Below are 22,953 nucleotides of genomic sequence, written 5' to 3' on the forward strand. Positions count from 1 at the left end.
TTATTGAGGCAATTTAGCAATTAGGATAAGTTATCTGTAATGGTTGATAAATTAGGCATTGTTACACAGTTGCCATAAAGATAAATGCAGTTTTTTCCCCCCAGTGCCGCCTTCGGTCAAATGCCCATCCCTTGTCAGTCAGGCCCTCTCAAACTTGCTGTCAAATGCTTGCTTCCTATATCCTTGGGAGAATCTCAATTGCATTTCTTTGATTGAAAATAAGAATTTGTTCTTAACTGACTTACTTTGTTAAATAAAGGTAAAATACAATTTGTTGCATCCTCGTCTCCTTCTCAAAACCCATTGCATGAGAAGGTCAGAGGTCCCCCCCTTTTCTTTGAGGCGGTGAGAGGACATGAGAAATGAAGGGAACGCAATAGAGATTCTCCTTGTTTCATCCATTCCTCACCTCCCTCTCAAAGCACATTGGGCTCCAATGCACTTTAAAGGAGAAGCAAGGAGTGGAGGAAACAATAAATGTGATGTCTAGTTCACACACACAAAGCTTGAAGTGTACTGATCAATGATTTCATTATTGTCAATGCTTTGACAGAACCCAATGTATTATATTATTGTAAGAAATTATTTTATTAGCTATAAAAAAAAGCTGCTGTTAATCTTTTTCATTCTTCTGGAAGGTTTAGCATGGCTATAAATGATAGAGAAGTTGACTAAAGCAAACAGACCCAACTACTAGGCATAACAAAAAAATTACACGTAAATGTTTTGTTGTTGCTAGGCGTTATGGTCTCATTGTGCCCATCTAGACTCTTATTCCTGTAACTATACATGTGAAACTGCAAGAAAATCACATTTAAATGTACAGCACCAGTAAAAAGTTTGGACACCTACTCATTCCAGGGGTTTTATTTATATTTACTATTTTCGACATTGTAGAATAATAGTGAAGACATCAAAACTATGAAACATAGAATCATGTAGTAACCAAAAAAGTGGTAAACAAATTAAAATATATTTTATATTTGAGACACTTCAAAGTAGCCACCCTTTGCCTTGATGACAGCTTTGCACACTCTTGGCATTCTCTCAACCAGCTTCACCTGGAATGATTTTCCAACAGTCTTGAAGGAGTTACCACATATGCTACGCACTTGTTGGCTGCTTTTCCTTCACTCTGCGGTCCAACTCATCCCAAACCATCTCAATTGGGTTGACGTCGGGTGATTGTGGAGGCCAGGTCATCTGATGCAGTACTCCATCACTCTCCTTCTTGGTCAAATAGCCCTTTCACACCCTGGAGGTATGTTGGGTTATTGTCCTGTTGAAAAACAAAATGATAGTCCCACTAAGCGCAAACCAGATGGGATGGCGTATCACTGCAGAATGCTGTGGTAGCCATGCTGGTTAAGTGTGCATTCAATTCTAAATAAATCACAGACAGTGTCACCAGCAAAGCACCCCCACACCATCAAACCACCTCCTCCATGCTTCACGGTGGGAACTACACATGCGGAGATCCGTTCACCTACTCTGCGAATCAGACACGGCCGGTTAGAACCAAAAATCTCTCATTTGGACTCAGACCAAAGGACAGATTTCCACCAGTCTAATGCCCATTGCTCGTGTTTCTTGGCCCAAGCAAGTCTCTTCTTATTGGTGTCCTTTAGTAGTGGTTTCTTTGCAGCAATTCGACCATGAAGGCCTGATTCACGCAGTTTCCACTGAACAGTTGATGTTGAGATGTGTCTGTTACTTGAACTCTGTGAAGCATTTATTTTGGGCTGCATTTTCTGATGCTGATAACTAATCCTCTGCAACAGAAGTAACTTCTTATTTTATTTAACCTTTAACTAAGCAAGTCAGTTAAGAACAAATTGTTATTGACAATGACGGCCTACCCCGGACAACGCTGGGCCAATTGGGCGCCGCCCTATCGAACTCCCAATCACGGCCGGAAGCGATACAACCTGGATTCTAAACAGGGACTGTAGTGACGCCTCTTGCACTGAGATGCAGTGCCTTAGACCACTGCGCCACTTGGGAGCCCTGGGTCGTCCTTTCCTGTGGCGGTCCTCATGAGAGCAAATGTCATCATAGCGCTTGATGGTTTTTGCCACTGCACTTAAACTTTTTCAAATTTCTTGAAATTTCTCATGTCCTACAGTAATGGACTGTCGTTTCTCTCTGCTTATTTGAGCTGTTCTTGCCATAATATGGACTTGGTCTTTTACCAAATAGGGCTATCTTCTGTATACCACCCCTACCTTGTCACAACAACTGATTGGCTCAAATGCATTAAGAGGGAAAGAAATTCCACAAATGTACTTTTAACAAGGCACACCTGTTAATTGAAATGCATTCCAGGTGACTACTTCATGAAGCCAGTTGAGAGAACACCAAGAGTGTGCAAAGCTGTCAAGGCAAAGGGTGGCTACTTTGAAGAATCCCAAATATATTTTTGTCTAACACGTTTTTGGTTACTACATGATTCTGTGTTAATTCATAGTTTTGATGTCTTCACTATTATTCTAAAATGTAGTAAATAGTAAAAAAAACAAAAAAACTCTTGAATGAGTAGGTGTCCAAACTTGACTGGTACTGTATATCAAACCATTTTGAAATTTAGACACCGATGTCACACATTATTTATAGAAATACCCATATACAGCAGTCACGACAACGGATGAAAACTCTCGGGTGGTAGAAGGGTCAACATTTGACCATGAGGTATTCCAAGACGGGTGAACAATTGGTTGAGACTTGCACTGCGCTAGATTCTGCACACCATTTGTTGTTGATGAAGAGACATACCCCTCCTCCTCTGGATTTCCTTTAATCCAATGTCCTGTTCACTCGGTGAATGGATAATCCATCAAGTTGGAAAACCACGGGTTGAATCTTGTCTGAAACCCATGTTTCAGAAAACAGACTTCAACAGAATGGAGGGAAGTGGTGGCTGGTTTTCCCTTAGCATTAGTCTCACCAGGACGCTGCTCTCCTGCCTCTTTTTAACCCACGTTTCCTCTTGGGTAGCCTGAAGACTGGGTTGGAGGTACACAAAGAACCCAAAGCAGATGAGTCCATGTCAGAATTGAAGTTAGAAACTGACGATCTGATGTCCAAAAGTTCTTGTCGATCATAAGAAATGATAGCGGATACATTCCGTAAAGAAGATTAACACCAAAAGAACCACAAAATAGCAAGGTTGTTTCGGAGCTCGCAAGACAGCAACCATACAGTGCCAGCTTAACACAAACAAGCCCAGTAATGTTGTGTCTCTGTGTGGCAACCCCCCTCTCTTGTCCCCATGGACTCACCTGCCGGATTCTGCATCCTAGTCACCATCTGGTTGGGTCCACCGGGCCGCACCAAAGAGGGGTCAGGGAGGGGACCATCTGTAGGAGTGCAGAGGTGAGAAGATGGAGATAAGGAAGAGAGGATGTCTTGCCGTTATTGCACTATAAAGCAGGGGTAGGCAACTAGATTCAGCAATGGGACGATTTTGGTTCGAGCAGATGGTCAGAACATAATTATACAAATTTGTACCCAGCAAAATGACCACAAGTCCAAAACTAGAACGTATTTGAAAACATCATATCTTGATTGAGACACAATCACATCTTTTTATTTGTAGAAATAAATAAACAGATTTCATGAAATTAATCTATTTTTGCTGAATTCATGACGATTTAGTATTTTTATGTCCCAAAACTGTTCTGTAATATTACATGTGTGCCCTGATGTAGACATCAACATACCCTGCTTTTGGAGCCGCGTTCGCCTCTTCTCCTCCAATTCCTTTTGGATCTTATAGATCTTCTCAGCCAACAGGTGGTAGTACTCCGCCTGGGAAGAGGAATGAGAAATTAAGAGTGAAGGAGACAGTGAGGTAAATGAAGGTTAGGGACAGAATGATAGAAGAGGGATCATTTTGAGAAAGGGAAATTGTGTAAGGGAGAGGGGGAAAATGAGTTAGAACATAGGAATAGACAAATACACAAAACAAGTTTATTTTTTATTCCAGGCAGTATGGTCTGAAGTTGGTCCCACACTCAGAAATTCAATAAAAGAGCATCTTTAATCAGTGTAGCAGCTTACCCTGCTGTTGGCAGACTCATACATGTCCCCCTCCACCTTCCTAGCGTACGCCACCAGGTTCTCCATCCGCCGGTCTTTCAGAGCAGCAGGGTCCGGGGTCGGGAAGATGGCTTGCACCCTACACAGAGAAACAAGAGACATTATGGAAACTGGGGGGATATGTGAACGAGAGTACGATGTAAAGCAAATTTCAGTTAAAACAAACCTGTTTCAACTTTTATTTTGTTCCATTGAGAATCCTTTTAGAGCAACGTTAGGGGAGATAGTGAAGTGTGTTGTAAGCGGACTGAATCACAGCTTGCTGTGTCTGAGCTGGTTGACAGTGGTGAATGTGATCAGTGTTTGTCAGTCTGTTTTCTATAGTTGTACGCTGCATGGAATTTTTTGTCGCGAGAATTTTCATTCCCAATGATGATAACAATTATTTAAGCTTTGACCATTCCCCGAGGTTTGTAAGACCCTGGGTTTAATAATAATTAGGCAAAGACTCAGCTTACGCAAAAGGTCCGTACAGTTTATTCAGAGAACGTTCTAAAGTCAAAAAATGCATTTTATAACTCCCATTTCCCCCCACCTCCTTACACGCACATAGACACACAAACAGTAGGTGGGCTGTATCTTTCCCCAAAGTCCTCATTCCTCGTCTATCACTACCAAGCTGGCAGTTCTATTCTCCTGAGATTAGAGGGATCTTGACAAGACTCCTTTTCCTGTCGTAAGTTTCTTAGAGTTCTTACCAGGTTAGGTCATGAATAGTTTAATTGCCCTCTGTATTTTCTTAGACACACACACCACACACACACACACACACCTCTCCCTTACTAGTCTCGGCCAAACCTTATTGGACTTAAGTTTATCACTCTAATTATTCATTATACATGTTACATAATCTAATAGTTACGTTTGCCTAATTATTCATAATACATGTTACATAATCTAATAACTACGTTTCAGGGTGAAATTCTTTAGTCATTACCTTAAACATATAAATTCCCTTAGAGTTTACTGTGAAACTGTGGCCTGTTAATGCCAATTGCCACACTCCCTCAAAACTTGAGACATCGAATTGTTTTGTGACAAAACTGCACATTTTAGAGTGGCCTTTTGTCCCCAGCACAAGGTGCACCTGTGCAATGATTGTGCGGTTTAATCAGCTTCTTGATATGCCACACCTGTCAGGTGGCTAGATAATCTCGGCAAAGGAGAAATTCTCACTAACAGAGATGTAAACAAATTTGAGCACAAAAGTTCAGAAATACGCTTTGTGAGTGTGTGATCTTCAATTTCAGCTCATGAAACAAATCAAATTTTATTGGTCACATTCACGTGATTAGCAGATGTTATTGCGGGTGTAGTGAAATTCCTGTGCTTCTAGCTTCGACGGTGCAGTAATATCTAACAAACTACACAACATATACCCAAAACACAAATTAAGTAGGAATGAATTAAGACTATACACACACACATATACATAAGGACGAGAGATGTCAGAGCAGAACAGACTAAGATACAGTAGAATAGTATAGAAAAACAGTACATACATACATAGATGAGTAATGCCAGATATGTAAACATTATTAAAGTGACTAGTGTTCCATTCCTTAAAGTGGCAAGTGATTTCTAGTCTATGCCAATACGCAGCAGCCTCTAATGTGCTAGTGATGCCTGTTTAACTGTCTGATGGCCTTGAGATGGATGTCTCTCGATCCCAGCTTTGATGCACCTGTACTGACCTCGCCTTCTGGATGATAGCAGGGTGAACATGTAGTGGCCCGTGTGGTGGTTGTCCTTGATCATCTTTTTGGCCTTTCTGTGACATAGGGTGCTGTAGGTGTCCTGGAGGGCGGGTAGTTTGCCCCTGGTGATGCGTTGGGCAGACCGCACCACCCTCTGGAGAGCCCTGAGGTTGAGGGCGGTGCAGTTGCCGTACCAGGCAGCGATACAGCCAGACGGGATTCTTTCAATTGTGCATCTAAAAGTTTGAGGGTTTTAGGTGACAAGCCAAATTTCTTTAGCCTCCTGAGGTTGAAGAGGTGCAACTGAGCCTTCTTCACCACACTGTGTGTGGGTGGACCATTTCAGTTTGTCTGTAATGTGTACGCCTAGGAACTTAAAGCCTTCCACCTTCTCCACTGCTGTCCCTTCAACGTGGATGGAGGGGGGGTGCTCCCTCTTTTGTTGAAGTTGAGTGAGAGGTAGTTTTCCAGGCACCACACTCCCAGAGCCGTCACCTCCTCCCTGTAGGCTGTCTCGTCATCGTTGGTAATCAAGCCTACTACTGTTGTGTCGTCTGCAAACTTGATGATTGGAGGCGTGCATGGCCACACAGTCATGGGTGAACAGGAAGTACAGGAGGGGGCTGAGCCACGCACCATTGTGGGGCCCCAGTGTTGAGGATCAGAGGGGAGGGGATGTTTCCTACCTTCACCACCTGGGTGAAACCGGTCAGGAAGTCCAGGACCCAATTGAACAGGGCGGGGTTCAGACCCAGGGCCTCGAGCTTAATGATGAGCTTGGAGGGTACTGTGGTGTTGAATGCTGAGCTATAGTCAATAAACATAATTCTTAGAGATATTCCGCTTGTCCAGATGGAACCAACGCGTAACATGTTACGTTTATATTTTTGGCCTCTTGGCCACAGAGACAATGTTGCAGTTTAAAGCTTTTTTCCCTGCAAATATACACATTTTGCCATAGCATACATAAGAACATGCATGAGCTATCTGAGTGACTCAAATAGTATAAAAATCAAATGGGGTCCCCATGCCACAACCTTTTTTTCCCGGTTCTCCCCGAGTCTAGTTTTTATTTAGGTGATTGTTAGTTCTAAGATAAAGGAGCTATTCATTATCAAATTATCTTTTCTACATACTTTATATCTGGTTTAAGTCATTTTAAAAAAGGACACCGATGAGGTTACCGTCATAAACAGTATTACTTAAAAAAAAAAAAAAAAAAAAAAAATATTGACCACTGGTGTAACGCAATTTCCCTGTAACCCCCAGTACTTTACAGGTTGTCCGTGTGGTTGGTCCTTTTGGCAGTAGGAATATGACAATATTTCCACAGGAAAGTACAATTACATAAACTTTCCAAAGCGCTGGTAGTGCATTCAGATTTCTATCACCTGCACAAGAAAACACCTGCACGAGACTCAGACATTCTTGTAAAGCTCGTGCACATGTTCCATGGTTCTGAGCAGGCTTCAGGTGATAGAAAATGAAAACGCACTACCAGCGCACAATCCTAGCGCCAAAAGGACCAACCACACAGACAACCAGTGAAGTATGTTAAAATATAATTTTATTCAACATTCTGGCTTGTAGTGGTCGGTCGATGTAGAATTCAAGCTCTCTCCCAGCTTGATGGTGTAAAATCAGTCTATTAATGGCAAATAGACAGTCCACCCTCAAAACACTACAATACTAGGGACTGTTTCATTCTGCAGTGAGTGTACAATCTATAGCTACAGTTGAATTTGGAAGTTTACATACGTTAGCCAAATGCATTTAAACTCAGTTTCACAATTCCTGACATTTAATCCTTGTAAAAATGTCCCTGTCTTAGGTCAGTTAGGATCACCACTTTATTTTAAGAATGTGACATGTCAGAATAATAGTTGAGAGAATGATTTATTTCTTTCATCACATTCCCAGTGGGTCAGAAGTTTACACACACTCAATTAGTATTTGGTAGCATTGCCTTTAAATTGTTTAACTTGGGTCAAACATGTCGGGTAGCCTTCCACAAGCTTCCCACAATAAGTTGGGTGAATTTTGGACCATTCCTCCGGACAGAGCTGGTGTATCTGATTCAGGTTTGTAGGCCTCCTTGCACGCACACGCTTTTTCAGTTCTGCCCACAAATGTTCTATAGGATTGAGGTCAGGGCTTTGTGATGGCCACGCCAATACCTGGACTTCGTTGTCCTTAAGCAATTTTGCCACAACTTTGGAAGTATGCTTGGGGTCATTGTCCATTTGGAAGACCCATTTGCGACCAAGCTTTAACGTCCTGACTGATGTCTTGAGACGTTGCTTCAATATATCCACATAAAAGATGGCATGTTGAAGGAAATGATGTGAAGTGTACCAGTCCCTCCTGCAGCAAAGCACCCCCAACAACATGATGCTGCCACCCCCGTGCTTCACGGTTGGGATGGTGTTCTTTGGCTTGCAACCTCCCCTTTTTCCTCCAAGCATAATGGTCATTATGGCCAAACAGTGCTATTTTTGTTTCATCAGACCAGAGGACATTTCTTCAAAAAGTACGAACATTGTCCCCATGTGCAGTTGCAAACCGTAGTCTGGCTTTTTAAATGGCGGTTTCTTCCAGCATCTTCACAAGGTCCTTCGCTGTGGTTCTGGGATTGATTTGCACTTTTTGCACCAAAGAATATTCATTTCTAGGAGACAGAACGCGCCTCCTTCCTGAGCATTATGACAGCTGAGTGGTCCCATGGTGTTAATACTTGCATACTATTGTTTGTACAGATGAACGTGGTACCTTCAGGCTTTTGGAAATTGCTCCCAAGGATGAACCAGACTTGTGGAGGTCTACAATTTTTTTTCTGAGGTCTTGGCTGATTTCTTTTGATTTTCCCATGATGTCAAGCAAAGAGGCACTGAGTGTGAAGGTAGGCCTTGAAATACATCCACACCTCCAATTGACTCAAATTATGTCAATTAGCTTATCAGAAGCTTCTACAGCCATGACATCATTTCCTGGAATTTTCCAAGCTATTTAAAGGCACAGTCAACTTAGTGCATGTAAACTTCTGACCCACTGGAATTGTGATACAGTGAATTATAAGTGAAATAATCTGTCTGTAAACAATTGTTGGGAAAATTACTTGTGTCATGCACAAAGTAGATGTCCTAACCGACTTGCCAAAACTATAGTTTGTTAACAAGAAATTTGTGGAGTGGTTGAAAAACAAGTTTTAAATGACTCCAACCTAAGTATGTAAACTTCCGACTCAAACTGTATATAATGTATTAAGCTACCATTTATAAACATCAAAATACAAATCAAATAGCCTAGAAATTAAGAAAAAAGTAGTCAGCTTGAGAATAAATTCAGCCACCATATATGTTGAACTCAGCAGGTTGCCTGGCTAATAGCCCACACGAAAGGGCTGCAATATTTAAATTAAATTCAACTTGAGACTACCATGATCTCATGAAGTCCTTTTTTGGACTTTTCACCACAGCCTGTAGGTCCAGGTCCACTGCCCAACTGTTTTCTATACTGATTATTGGCAACCCAGACAGTCTTTCCTGAGATATAGTGTGCAGCGCAATTGACACAACGCACACTATTTAAACTGTCTTGAATGATGCATGCCAAGATACAGTGAATTCAGAAACTGACCCCTTGACTTTATCCACATTGTTTCGTTACAGCCTTATTCTAAAATGGATAAAAAAATATATATATTATCCCTCATCAATCTACAACCCAATAGCCCATAATGACAAAGCAACACAGGGTTTTAGAAATACTCAAATTTATTCAAAAAATAAAAAATAATTAAAAACATTTACGTAAGTATTCAAATTTCACTCACTACTTGGTTGAAGCACCTTATACAATGATTACAGACTCTGTATTTGGGGAGATAATACCATTCTTCTCTGCAGATCCTCTCAAGCTCTGTCAGGTTGAATGCAGCGCAGCTATTTTAAGGTCTCTCCAAAGATGTCCGATCGGGTTCAAATCCGGGCTTTGGCTGGTCCCCTCAAGGACATTCACAGACTTGTCCCGAAGACACTCCTGCGTTGTCTTGGTTGTCGTTGTCCTGCTGGAAGGTGAACCTTAGCCCCAGTCTAAGGTCCTGAGTGCTCCGCAGCAGGTTTTCATCAAGGATCTCTGTACTTTGCTCTGTTCATCTTTCCCTCGATCCTGACTAGTCTCCCAGTCCCTGCTGCTGAAAAACATCCCCACAGCATAATGCTGCCACCACCATTCTTCACCGTAGGGATGGTGCCATGTTTCCTCCAGACGTGCCACTTGGCATTCAGGCCAAAGAGTTCAATCTTGGTTTCATCAGACCAGAGAATCTTGTTTCTCATGGTCTGAGAGTCCTTTAGGTGCCATTTGGCAAACTCCAAGCGGGCTGTCATGTGCCTTTTACTGAGGAGTGGCTTCCGTCTGGCCACTCTACCATGAAGGCCTGATTGGTGGAGTGCTGCAGAGATGGTTGTCCTTCTCTAAGGTTCTCCCATCTCCACAGAGGAACTCTGGAGTTGTCAGAGACCATCGGAATGTTGGTCACCTCCCTGACCAAAGCCATTGTCATGGAGCTGAGAGAGTATTTGTTTTTAGTTTCCCTGTTTTTCATGGGGCCCCTTAAGGATGTTTCCTACTGAGATGTCATTGCAAATCATCCATTAGTTGTTTAAGGGGGAGGGGGTTGCGGTCACTACATTGAGACGTCGCTGTGGAGTAATGTTTGTCAGCCCTCAGGAGCCCCCTAACATCCACAAGTCGCGCGTCTGGTTCTGTAGATCAGAATGTTCAACGTGCGTGTAGTCTGATAAGCAAGTTTTGGAAATTATAGGAAAATGACAGGCATCCCGTAATTCCGTGTGTGCGTATTGAACCGTAGGGGGTGTACCGAACAGTTCGATAACATACGGTGTACCATTGCATCCCTAGAGACATATGTGGCAGGGTCTACAAACAATCACGGATTACAAAAAGGGAAAACCAGCATCGTCGGACACCGACATCTTGCTCCCGGACAAGCTAAACACCTTCGTCCGCTTTGAGGATAACACAGAGCCACCGACACGGCCCACTCCCAAGGACCTTGGGCTCTCGTTCTCCGTGGCCGACATGAGTTAAACATTTAAGCATGTTAACCCTTGCAAGGCTGCATCCCAGTCTGTTGTCCTCACTTGCTTCAAGATGTCCTGTACCAAAGAAAGCATAAGGTAACTGAACTAAATGACTATCGCCCCGTAGCACTCACTTCTGTGATCATGAAGTGCTTTGAGAGGCTTGTTAAGGATTATATCACCTCCACCTTACCTGACACCCTAGACCAACTACAATTTGCATACCGCCCCAATAGATCCACAGACGATGCCATCGCACCGCACTGCCCTATCCCATCTGGACAAGAGGAATACCTATGTAAGAAGGCTGTTCATTGACTATAGCGCATCACTAAGCTTGGGTCTGAACCCCGCCCTGTGCAACTGTGTCCTGGACTTCCTGATGGGCCACCCCCAGCTGGTGAAGGTATGAAACACCACGTCGCTGATCCTCAACACTGGGGCCCCACAAGGATGTGTGCTCAGCCCCCTCCTGTACTCCCTGTTCACCCATGACCATGCACGCCTCCAACTCAATCATCAACTTTGCAGACGACACAACAGTAGTAGGCCTGATTACCAACAATGACGAGGAAAATAACCCCTCACTCAACGTCAACAAAAAGGAGCAGAAGGTGGACTCCAGGAAACAGAGGGAGCACGCCCCTATCCACATCGGCCGGACCGCGGTGGAGAAGTTGAAAAGCTTCAAGTTCCTCAGATAACACGTCACTGACAACCTGAAATGGTCCACCCACACAGACAGTGTGAAGGCGGTGCAACAGCCCCTCTGCAACCTCAGGAGGCTGAAGAAATTTGGCTTGGCCCCAAAGACCCTCAGAAACTTTTACAGATGCACAATTGAAAGCATCCTGTATCACCGCCTGGTATGGCAATTGCACGTCCCGTAACCGCAAGGCTCTCCAGAGGGTGGTACAGTCTGCCCAATGTATCACCGGGGGAAAATTACCTGCCCTCCAGAACATCTACAGCACCAGGAACGCCAAAAACTACATTAACCACCCGAGTCATGGCCTGTTCTCCCTGCTATCATCCAGAAGGCGAGGTCAGTACAGGTGCATCAAAGCTTGAACCGAGAGACTGAAAAACAGCTTCTATCTCAACTGGCCATCAGACTGTTAATTAGCCTTCAGTAGCAGGCTACGACCCTGTTACTTAACTCTGCACCTTAGAGGCTGCTGCCCTATGTACATAGAATCACTGGTCACTTTAATACTGTTTACATACAGCTTTACGCATTTCATATGGACAGTTGAAGTCGGAGGTTTACATACAGTTAGGTTGGAGTCATTAAAACTCGTTTTTCAACCACTCCACAAATTTCTTGTTAACAAATTATAGTTTTGGCAAGTCGGTTAGGACATCTACTTTGTGCATGACACAAGTAATATTTCCAACAATTGTTAACAGACAGATTATTCCACTGTATCACAATTCCAGTGGGTCAGAAGTTTACATACACTAAGTTGACTACGCATTTAAACAGCATGGAAAATTCCAGAATGTCATGGCTTTAGAAGCTTCTGATAAATGACATCAATTAGCCCGAGTCAATTGGAGGTGCACCTGTGGATGTATTTCAAGGCCTACCTTTCAAACACAGTGCCTCTGCTTGACATCATGGGAAAATCAGAAGAATTCAGCCAAGACCTCAGAAAACAAAATTGTAGACCTCCACAAGTCTGGTTCATCCTTGGGAGCAATTACCAAATGCCTGAAAAGGTACCACGTTCATCTGTACAAACAATAGTACACAAATATAAACACCATGGGACCATGCAGCCGTCATACCGCTCAGGAAGGAGACGTGTTCTGTCTCCTAGAGATGAACGTACTTGGGTGAGAAAGGTGCAAATCAATCCCAGAACAGCAAAGGACCTTGTGAAGATGCTGGAGGAAACAGGTACAAAAGTATCTATAGCCACAGTAAAACAAGTACTTTATCAACATAACCTGAAAGGGCGCTCAGCAAGGAAGAAGCCACTGCTCCAAAACCGCCATTAAAGAAAGCCAGACTACGGTTTGCAACTGCACTGTACTTTTTGGAGAAATGTCCTCTGGTCTGATGAAACAAAAACACAACTGTTTGGCCATGATGACCATTGTTATGTTTGGAGGAAAAAGGGGGAGGCTTGCAAGCCGAAGAACACCATCCCAAACATGAAGCACAGGGGTGGCAGCATCATGTTGTGGGGGTGCTTTGCTGCACTTCACTGGTGCACTTCACAAAACAAATGGCATCATGAGGAAAGAAAATTATGTGGATATATTGAAGCAACATCTCAAGACATCAGTCAGGACGTTAAAGCTTGGTCGCAAATGGGTCTTCCAAATGGACAATGACCCCAAGCATATTTCCAAAGTTGTGGAAAAATGGCTTAAGGACAACAAAGTCAAATTATTGGAGTGGCCATCACAAAGCCCTGACCTCAATCCTATAGAAAATTTGTGGGCAGAACTGAAAAAGCGTGTGCGAGCAAGGAGGCCTACAAACCTGACTCAGTTACACCAGTTCTGTCAGGAGGGATGGGCCAAAATTCACCCAACTTATTGTGGGAAGCTTGTGGAAGGCTACCTGAAATGTTTGACCCAAGTTTAAATTGTTTAAGGCAATGCTACAAAATACTAATTGAGTGTATGTAAACTTGTGACCCACTGGGAATGTGATGAAAGAAATAAAGGCTGAAAGAAATTCTCTACTATTATTCTGACATTTCACATTCTTAAAATAAAGTGGGGAACCCAACTGACCTAAAACAGGGAATTTTTACTAGGATTAAAGGTCAGGAATTGTGAAAAATGTATTTGGCTTAGGTGTATGTAAACTTCAGATTTCACCTGTATATACTGTATTCTTTTCTACTGTATTTTAGTCATTGCCACTCCGACATTGCTCGTTATAGTATTTATTTATATCTCTTAATTCCATTCTTTTAGATTTGTGTGCATTGTGAATAGTTGGATACTACTGCACTGTTGGAGCGAGGAACACAAGCATTTCGCAACATCTCCTAAATATGTGTATGTGACCAATAACATTTATTTTACATAAGAAGCATTAGGCTCTCGGTCTGATATGCGTTTTGGGAAACCCGGGAAAGCTCCACCAGTAGCCTTAACCACGGCATTTGTTCACCGATATGCCCTTATACTTTCAAATCAGTCCCATTCCTGAAGCCCAAGAAACAAACACTTAGCTTCCTAGTACATATGGAAATTAAAAAGGTTTATGAAATACTTTATGGAGGGTAGTCAAAATGTATTAAATGCAGCACCATTTTTTTGACATCGATGACAGGCGCATGGGCCCCCGGAGACAAGGTGTTTTTAGGTCCCATCCAGAAGCTGTATTTTCCCTCCCGGCCACTTACAGTTTGTGCACCAGGTGGTTCCTCAGGTCCTGGGTGATGTCCTCGTGCCAACTCTTCCTCATACCCGCTGCAGAGGGTGGGGTCGCCATGGGCATGGAGCCCATGTTACCCGTCCCACCCGCATCATTCATCAGACTAGAACACACAGAGAGAACAAAGTTTGCGCCTGGCCGAAGTGTCAGATTGGTGGATGTATTTTGCAGTTCTTGGACAATTCTATTGCACCAGGCATGCTCAATCAAGTGCAGGTAGAAGTATTTAAAAGAGAACAAATAATTCTATTTTAAGGCAGGTCTGCTACTCACCCCTGGGAGTTCATGTTGAGGTGGAGCATGGTGTCCTGCAGCAGGCTGGCCTGCTGGTTCTGGGGTGAAACACCCATTCCTCCATTCACCCCCATCGGGTTACCCCCTAACATGGTGAAATAAACATACACACACAGGTTTTCCAATGTTCAACATGACCTTCTGTTTGTGGTTATGAGAATAAAGCTGTTAAAACATTACTTAGAAGTCAATGACAGAAATTACTTCTACCACACATTTTATTTTCAAGTGACTTGAAAAAAGGTCGACTTCACCAAAAAAGGTATACAAATAAAACGTGTGTGTGTGTGTGTGTGTGTATGTAATTCCCATTAAAGTGGACAAAAAGGGGGCGGTTTCAGTTAGGGAAAGCAACAGTGTAACCTTACTATTATGGACAGACTGGTTACGGCTTCAAAACCCAAGAGGACCATGCACACTCCTGGTGTAGTACATTATTTAAACCAGTTTCCTACAGAATAATAACCCATGATTCACAAAACGTGACTCTTCTCTCTGTATTTTCAAATGTAAAACACTGGCACTCTTTAAAGGAGACAGGACACCTGAATATTGAAACGTGTAGAACCCGGCCACTTGCTAACCTATGGCATTGAGTCAGATAGAAAAAAAGAAATAAAAACGCCAGATGTTTGAAGGCATGGACATCGAAATGGGGGTAAAAACACACAGACCTGACTATCTTTTAGACAACAGCTTACCCATAGGGTTGAGCGGCCTCATGCCCGGCTGGCCCTGTGAGGGCAGAGAAGCCTGGTTGGGCTGGCTCTGGATCTGGGTGCCCTGGTAAGTGAGGCCCAGGGCGGCGTAGGCCCTCTCAATTGAGCTGGGGTCGATCTGGCTGGGGGGGTTGAGATTGGCGGCGCTGGGCTGGCCTCCGGGCACCGAGCCCAGGGAGCTACCCAGACCTACACCAGCACCTCCTAGCAGAGCTGTAGAGACAGGAGTATTAATAATTCTGTCCTCTAGGAGGAACGCTATAAAAGCCTAGGTCGGGAACATAAGGCATTCATTCATCTGTCAAAGTTTATAATGTAGTCAAAACTGATTTATAAGGCAACAACTTCATGGCAGATCATGAACTTGTTGATTTATAAATCAATCTCAAAGCATCTAGACGTCATATATACAGCGCGTTCTGAAAGTATTTCAGACCCCTTGACCTGTTCCACATTTTGTCAAGTTACAGCCTTATGGATTAAATCGTTCCCCCCCTCCTCAATCTACACAATACCCATAATGACAAAGCAAAAACAGGTTTTTAGAAATATACAAATAAAAAAAAATAAAAAACATATTTACACAAGTTTTCTGACCCTTTTTAAGTACTTTGTTCAAGCACCTTTGGCAGCGATTACAGCCTCGGGTATGACGCTACAATCTTGGCACACCTGTATTTGGAAAGTTTCTCCCATTCTTCTCTGCAGATCCTCACAAGCTCTGTCAGGTTGGATGGTGAGTGTCGCTGCACAGCTATTTTCAGGTCTCTACAGAGGTGTTAGATCGGGTGCAAGTCCGGGCTCTGGCTGGGCCACTCAAGGACATTCAGAGACTTGTCCCGATGCCACTCCTGCGTTGTCTTGGCTGTGTGCTTTGGGTCATTGTCCTGTTGGAAGGTGAACCTTCACCCCCGGCAGAGGTCTTGAGCGCTCCTACGGTTTTCATCAAGGATCTCTGTACTTTGCTCCGTTCATCTTTCCCTCGATCCTGACTAGTCTCCCAGTCCCTGCCGCTGAAAAACCAGGACTCCCCCTACATGACGCTTAGCATTCAGGCCAAAGAGTTCAATCTTGGTTTCATCAGACCAGAGAGTCTTCTTTCTTATGGTCAGAGTCCTTTGGTGCCTTTTGGAAAACTCCAAGCGTGCTGTCATGTGCCTCTTAATGAGGAGTGGCTTCCGTCTGGCCACTCTACCATAAAGGCCTGATTGATGGAGTGCTGCAGAGATGGTTGTCCTTCTGGAAGGTTCTCCCATCTCCACAGAGGAACTCTGGAGTTGTCAGAGACCATCGGAATGTTGGTCACCTCCCTGACCAAGGCCATTCTCCCCTGATTGCTCAGTTTGGCCAGGCAGCCAGCTCTAAGAAGAGTCTTGGTGGTTACAAACTTCTTCAATTTAAGAATGATGGAGGACATTGTGTTCTTGGGGACCTGCAATTCTGCATAATGTTTTTGGTACCCTTCCCCAGATAGGATTGTGTCGGCACCAGTCTCAGAGCTCTACGGACAATTCCTTCGACGTCATGGCTTGGTTTTTGCTCTGACATGCACTGCAAACGGTGCAAACTTAGACAGGTATGTGCCTTTGCAAATCATGTCTAATCAATTGAATTGGCCACAGGTGGAATTGGCCACTGTGTTCTTGAGGACCTTCAATGCTGCAGACATTTTTTGGAACCCTTCTCCAGATCTGTGCCTCGACAATCTTGTCTCGGACCTCTACGGACAATTCCGTCAACCTTATGGCTTGGTTTTTGCGCTGACATGCACTGTCAACTGTGGGACCTTATATAGACAGGTGTGTGTCTTCCCAAGTCAACTCCAATCAATTGAATTTACCACAGGTGGACTCCAATCAAGTTGTAGAAACATCAAGGATGATCAATGGAAACAGGATGCACCTGAGCTCAATTTCAAGTCTCATAGCAAAGGGTCTGAATACTTACGTAAATATTCTAGCTGTTGGTTTATTTTTTCATAAATTTGCAAAAACATTTTGCTTTGTCATTATGGGGTGTTGTGTGTAGATTGATGAGGATGTTTTATTTATTTCATCCATTTTAGAACAAGGTTGTAACATAACAATATGTGGAACTAGTAAAGGGGTCTGAACACACTGTACATCAATAGACTTTACTTGAAAGAGCTGAGACTTCACGGCTCTACTATTACACGAGCCAGCTAACAGACTGAGGGAGAGAGGGGTAGTGAGAAAAGTATTGTTTGACGGGCAGATAGACACTCACACTGCTGGTTCCTCTTGTCCCCGGCATTCTTGAGCGGCAGGCAGACAGGACAGTCGTGCCGCGTACAGTTCTTCCAGTGAGAGATGATCTGTCTGGATGACGCACAGTGAGCCACTAAGGAGAGAGAACGAAGGGGAAGAGGGGCAGCGACAAGGAAAAGAAAAAGGGTGAGAAAAAGATTGTGATGATTACTTCAGAGAGTTCTTGATGAATATCATACACATCTAAGGTGTGACAGGGAACCATCTTGCAGGTCTGCATTCTGGGTCTTATCAGCTCACCCTGGCAGGACTTGCCGGCCTGGCAATGGGTCATGTGGTTGAGGACATTTTTCATGGTGCGGCAGTGTGGCAAGTTGCACTGGCGCACCTCCCCGTTGGCTTGCTCCCGCCGCTGGCACTTGTGTGCATGGAGCAGGAGTACCAGCTGCTGCTGGATCAGCTTGCGCTTCTCGGGGTCGGCCGTAGGGGGCGCCCCAGCTGCTGCAGCTGCTGCAGACACAGCGGGCCCTAGGCCTCCCTGGGCATTGGGGACCACCCCCGCAGTGCCTCCGGCTCCACCGCCCACACCTGCAGCAGACTGTTGTGTGGCCTGAGGATAGAGGGGAGCAAGAGTTAATAAAATAATTGTAAATATACAAGATACTGCAACCATGAGAGTCTGTTCAGGGTTGGTCAGTGTGGTTGACTGGTATACAAAAAGGCAGCATCCATGACAGATAAGTTTGAAATGATTGGTAGGAGACTAGCTAGCTAACTTCTTTACCATGGCAGCCATGCCCTGCATGGGCTGGCTCTTCTTGTCCATGCTGAACTGGGCCACACTGTTGGGCATGGAGCCTTTGTTCTGGAGCGGAGGGCCCAGCCCTGCTCCCCCCAGCCCCTGGCCTGCCTGCTGCTCACCGTAGGGGCCTCCATAGGGGCCTGGGTTACCCACCATACCCATCTGAGAAGAGGATGGGCAGGAAAATGTATAGAAGATAAGGAGAGACAGAAATGGAAGACAGGAGGGAGGGTTAGAGAAGGCATGGTTTAAATCAGGGGTGTCAAAATCATTCCATGGAGGGCCTAGTGTCCGCAGGTTTTTGTTTTTTCCTTTCAATTATGCCCTAGAAAACCAGGTGTGGATAGTTCCTTACTAATTAAGGACCTTAAGTACAATGGAGGATCAAAAACACACAGACAATTGGCCCTCCGTGGAATGAGTATGACACATGGTTTAAACAAAGCATATTGGATTGAGAAAAATAGTAATTGACATCAATTTTTACAGTTTTTATATGCAATGTGTTAGAAAATGTAAGTGTTAAAATCACTTGAATTGTATTTCTTCAGACCGAGAGTAGTCCTGTTAAATGAGCACGACCCCGGGGATATTAATCACTAACAGTGTGAAAAATAGTAATGGGAGAAAAATGTAAATGGATAGTTACATATGGAGATATTATTTTATGGTATATCGTCTTGTTTTGACAACACAATATTATTTTTGTGCTAGTTTGCTATACCTGCACCAAAAAGCCAGTATTTTTCCTTCATAGTTTGTTCTCCATCTTTTAAATAGGGAGCCAATTTGTTTTTGGGCACTTATTTCCATGACTGATCAAAACTTGTTTTCTCATGACTCTCGCTTGACACTCTGCAACAGTGGTTGGAACATCGAGTTGCAATACTTATAGAATCGTGAGATTCAAAAGACATAGTCGGCACCTAAGTACCATAATAATATCGTATCGCCAAGTCTCTGGAAATTCACAGCCCTAGTGAAGACCTTTAAAGCTAAAAGAACAACCATCTCCCTTTCACCACAAATCAACTTCTCCGCCACGCCGTTTACACACCAATTAAAATCAACTACTTCTAAAGAGAGACAATGTACTTATTTTCTAATCAATTAGCAGCAGGTAACGTTGGTGGGTTCAATTAAATCATTAATGATGACCCAGAACAGACAGACCAATTATCACTCCGCCATGCCACGGTTGCCCCACATTTCATGTTGACATGTTGGAATAAGACGACCACTGATGTGCTTAATTAATCAAGGGCTTCCACGTGGCTCCCAATTTGTAGTAATGTCTGGTTGCTCGCGAGGGCTAGGGGTTAAACGAATGTTTTCATCATTTCGCATACATCCTCCCTCCCCACCTTCCTCCCTCCACATCCCAGCCATGCCCTCTACTATAGTCTTCCTCCTCCCTGACAGAGCCTTTAACTACACACAGCTTTAGATCTCTAAAACTCCAATCATTTGAATTGTACATTTTTAAAACCTTGATTAAAACATCCTTAATATATGAATAATGACAACTGCTCTTTTAACCTGTTTTTGTGAACAAACTGTTGCATTTTAACATTGTGTGGGCAAAAATAACCACATGCAGCTTTCTTGGTCAGGGTGGCTTAAAGATGCCAATCTCAATGTCCTTAAAATAAAGAATAGGTAAATTAAAAACATCTCTGCTCTCTTGTCTGAAGGGTCCATACATACCTTGTTCAGTGCTCCAGGTTGCTGTACTCTGAGTCCAGCCTGTCCCCCGGCCCCCTGCTGCTGCAGAGTCTCAGCCAGCATGTTACTGTTCCCCCCCATCCCCTGGTTCGAGAAGCTCATCCTGGGGGATCCGTTCATCACCGGCCCCCCCATCATGGCTTGCTGCTGCTGTCCGTTGCCCTTCTGGGCCCCAATCATGCCCCTGTTCATGGCGCCCACCATCCCAACCTGCTGCTGCATCATGCTGGCCTGCTGCTGGGGTGAGAGGTGTTGCTGCTGGCCCATGCCCTGGGGCCCAGGGGATACCTTCAAGTTCCCCAGGTGGCCCATGCTGGCCCCGCCTGGGCTGCCCACCACACCCTGGCCCTGCTGTGTGGAGGCATGTGGAGCGCCTGATCGAAGGAGCTCGGAGAGCTGCTTGTGCTTGGCCACCGCGTCCTGGCCACCCCCTCCTCCAGGGCCCAGGCCCATCCCACCTCCTCCCCCCAGACTGGTGTGCAGCTGGCTGAGGTCCCCTCCGTTGACCAGGCCCAACTCTGAGGAATTGATGAGCTCGTCGGGGAGGTCGTGCTCCAAGTCGAACAACGAGCCGAAATCTGTGCAGGGAGGGAGAAAACATGAGTACGGAGAAAGAGAGCAAGAGGGGGATTGTGAACAAGAGGAAAGAGAAAAAAGTGAAAGGGAGAGAAATAGAGGTGTGCCAGGGTACATTTCTGACATAACAATAAATGACTCTTGACAAAACCAATTCCAGTGCACTGTATTCAAACAGCCATACATGGTTGCATCAAATGTGGTGGCCAATTGGCATAGTCTGAGAACTACATTTGTATAATGAGGAAAACCAATGCTTTGAAATGAAGGTGGCCACGCAAACAGACACTATCCCACACACACAGTGGCTGGCCTCGGACGGTCTGTGCTGGACCGCGAGTGTGATTTAGCACGGCGCAGACAGAGCTTTACACACAGAGTGACAGATGGGCCTCGACACTGCGTTAACATCACACAGAGAGCCAGGTTCATAGAGACCCTCTGGACACAGGTCCACCTCCAGTCTCATGTTCAGTAGGTAATAAATGGGAGAAAACCGTCTTGAAACTGAGAAAAACAGAGGGGCCACGGGAACGTGTCCATTTCAAAACATTTTGCAAAGCTGTGCCAGAGTATTGAACACAACCCAGGGGTAAGACTGAGCATCACAAAATTATACCAATTGTCAAGAAATAGCTTTTCTTCATCGTGCTATATTTCAGGGATTCCATGCCTTGTAACAAAAAAGGGGTCCCCCCCACACTGACACCTTGTCAACTGCTGAATCCTTGAGATGCTCTCAAACAGAAAGCAGTGCATTGTCTCACCTGAAGACATAAGTCACTGAAGTTTCTTTAGTGTCCATCCAATTTGCAAATACAGGCCTCGTTTTCATATGCACTGAATATTGGGGTAACATATAGTATGTCTGCAAGTTGCAACAATAAAAAAATAAAAAATAATAAAGAATTTACGATTTGCTATAGGCCTACAGGACCTTTTCTGGAGAAATTGGACACCCACAACATTCTCTTAGCACTACGAGAGGAAAAAACTAAATAATCAAAAGTGCACTACAGGCACAGGATTATTTCATGTTATTAAGTACCTTGGGACGTCAAAGTAGTGTGTCAAGTGGCTGACTTTAGTATGTACTGTTTGCTAATATATGGGCAATGGGAGGCAGTAGCTAGCTAGCTATGCAATGACAAAATTAACTAACAGTTTCAAGTCCAATTTCAAACTAATACTCGCTAGCTATTTAGCATCTGCAGAAGGCCATCTAAACATATCACAGTGGTAAATACTGTGGCCCAGTTCTATGTTTTTTTGTTTTACAACTGCAATTTTACGTTTTTGTATAGGTTTGCTAGCCTTAGTCCTCCAGTCTCTGCCACACATATTCAGAAAAACTAGTTAATGGCAATTTGAACATAATCACTCACTCGGCAAGCTAGCTACATGGGCCTGCTGCAGTAGTAGCTAGCTATGTAATTAACATCGTTAGCTAGCTAGTCATCGTTAATAAAACTAAGTTAGCTTAGTTGGAAACATGTAACGTTACCAAGTATCCAGGTTAACGAAACTTCGCCAATTAGTTTGCTAGCTAACGTTGTCGTCTTATATATATATATATACGTTAACGTTAATTTGCTAACTTTTTATTAAATACCATCTTTGAAAATGTAAAAACGTCAGTGTTGCAGTTAACTGTTAACCTTAGTTGGTGTGCTTATGGGCTAGCTAACGCGTTAGCATTGAATGGCGATGAGAGCTTTGTCACAACTCGCTTTGAAAGTTCGCTAGCGAACTGACTAAAGAGCTCACTAGCAACCTAGAAAATAACTAGTTAGCAAAGTAAGCTACTTGGCTGGGCGAATTAGCTAATTTACTTGTGAGCGAGTTGAACGATGTGTTTCATGGATTGCCACTTAGCTGAATTAGCTACCTCATTTAGTAGAAAACATGTTTTTAAAACCATTTGCCACACCGATCACTACAGTAGCTAGCTAACGTTAGCTAGCTAACTATTTTTAAGTAACTAGCTAACGTTAGCTAGCGAGTTCTGTGTCGCTTAAAAGGAAAGCGTCCATGTCAATCTCGGGGATAATAATTTAAAATAATGTTTGCCGTGTTGGCATATATTAATTTGTCAGTATTTATTACCTAAATGCCAACGACAAATAATGTAGCGAACTACCCATGCAGCAAGCTAGTTATCAATCTAAGCCCCGTATTCGTAACTAGCTAGCCAGCGTTCATCGTAGTGTTGAAATTACTACTAGCCTACTGCTATGTAAGTCCGACACACACATTCGCTAGCTAGCGCGACAAAACAGTGGGCAATTACACGGCCCCTTTCCCTT

The 22,953-nt window shown here is 43.9% G+C and overlaps 1 protein-coding gene across 4 annotated transcripts in view; it reads right to left on the reverse strand.

Moving 5' to 3' along the window:
• LOC106589530 (histone acetyltransferase p300) overlaps window positions 1–22,953 on the reverse strand; it is a 47,214-nt gene that overhangs the window by 23,658 nt on the left and 603 nt on the right. For all 4 annotated transcript variants that reach the window (XM_014179626.3, XM_014179629.3, XM_014179628.3 and 1 more), the window contains exons 2-11: window positions 20,054–20,649; window positions 18,329–18,508; window positions 17,845–18,154; window positions 17,564–17,677; window positions 15,299–15,529; window positions 14,577–14,682; window positions 14,272–14,406; window positions 4,060–4,177; window positions 3,720–3,807; window positions 3,279–3,356 (exon numbers count right to left, since the gene is read on the reverse strand). In XM_014179626.3, the coding sequence (XP_014035101.3) occupies window positions 3,279–3,356; window positions 3,720–3,807; window positions 4,060–4,177; window positions 14,272–14,406; window positions 14,577–14,682; window positions 15,299–15,529; window positions 17,564–17,677; window positions 17,845–18,154; window positions 18,329–18,508; window positions 20,054–20,649 (1,956 nt within the window). The remainder of the gene's footprint in view (window positions 1–3,278; window positions 3,357–3,719; window positions 3,808–4,059; window positions 4,178–14,271; window positions 14,407–14,576; window positions 14,683–15,298; window positions 15,530–17,563; window positions 17,678–17,844; window positions 18,155–18,328; window positions 18,509–20,053; window positions 20,650–22,953) is intronic.

Source organism: Salmo salar, chromosome 28 (genome assembly GCF_965601325.2).
Source record: "Salmo salar chromosome 28, fSalSal1, whole genome shotgun sequence".
Classification (NCBI taxonomy): domain Eukaryota; kingdom Metazoa; phylum Chordata; class Actinopteri; order Salmoniformes; family Salmonidae; genus Salmo; species Salmo salar.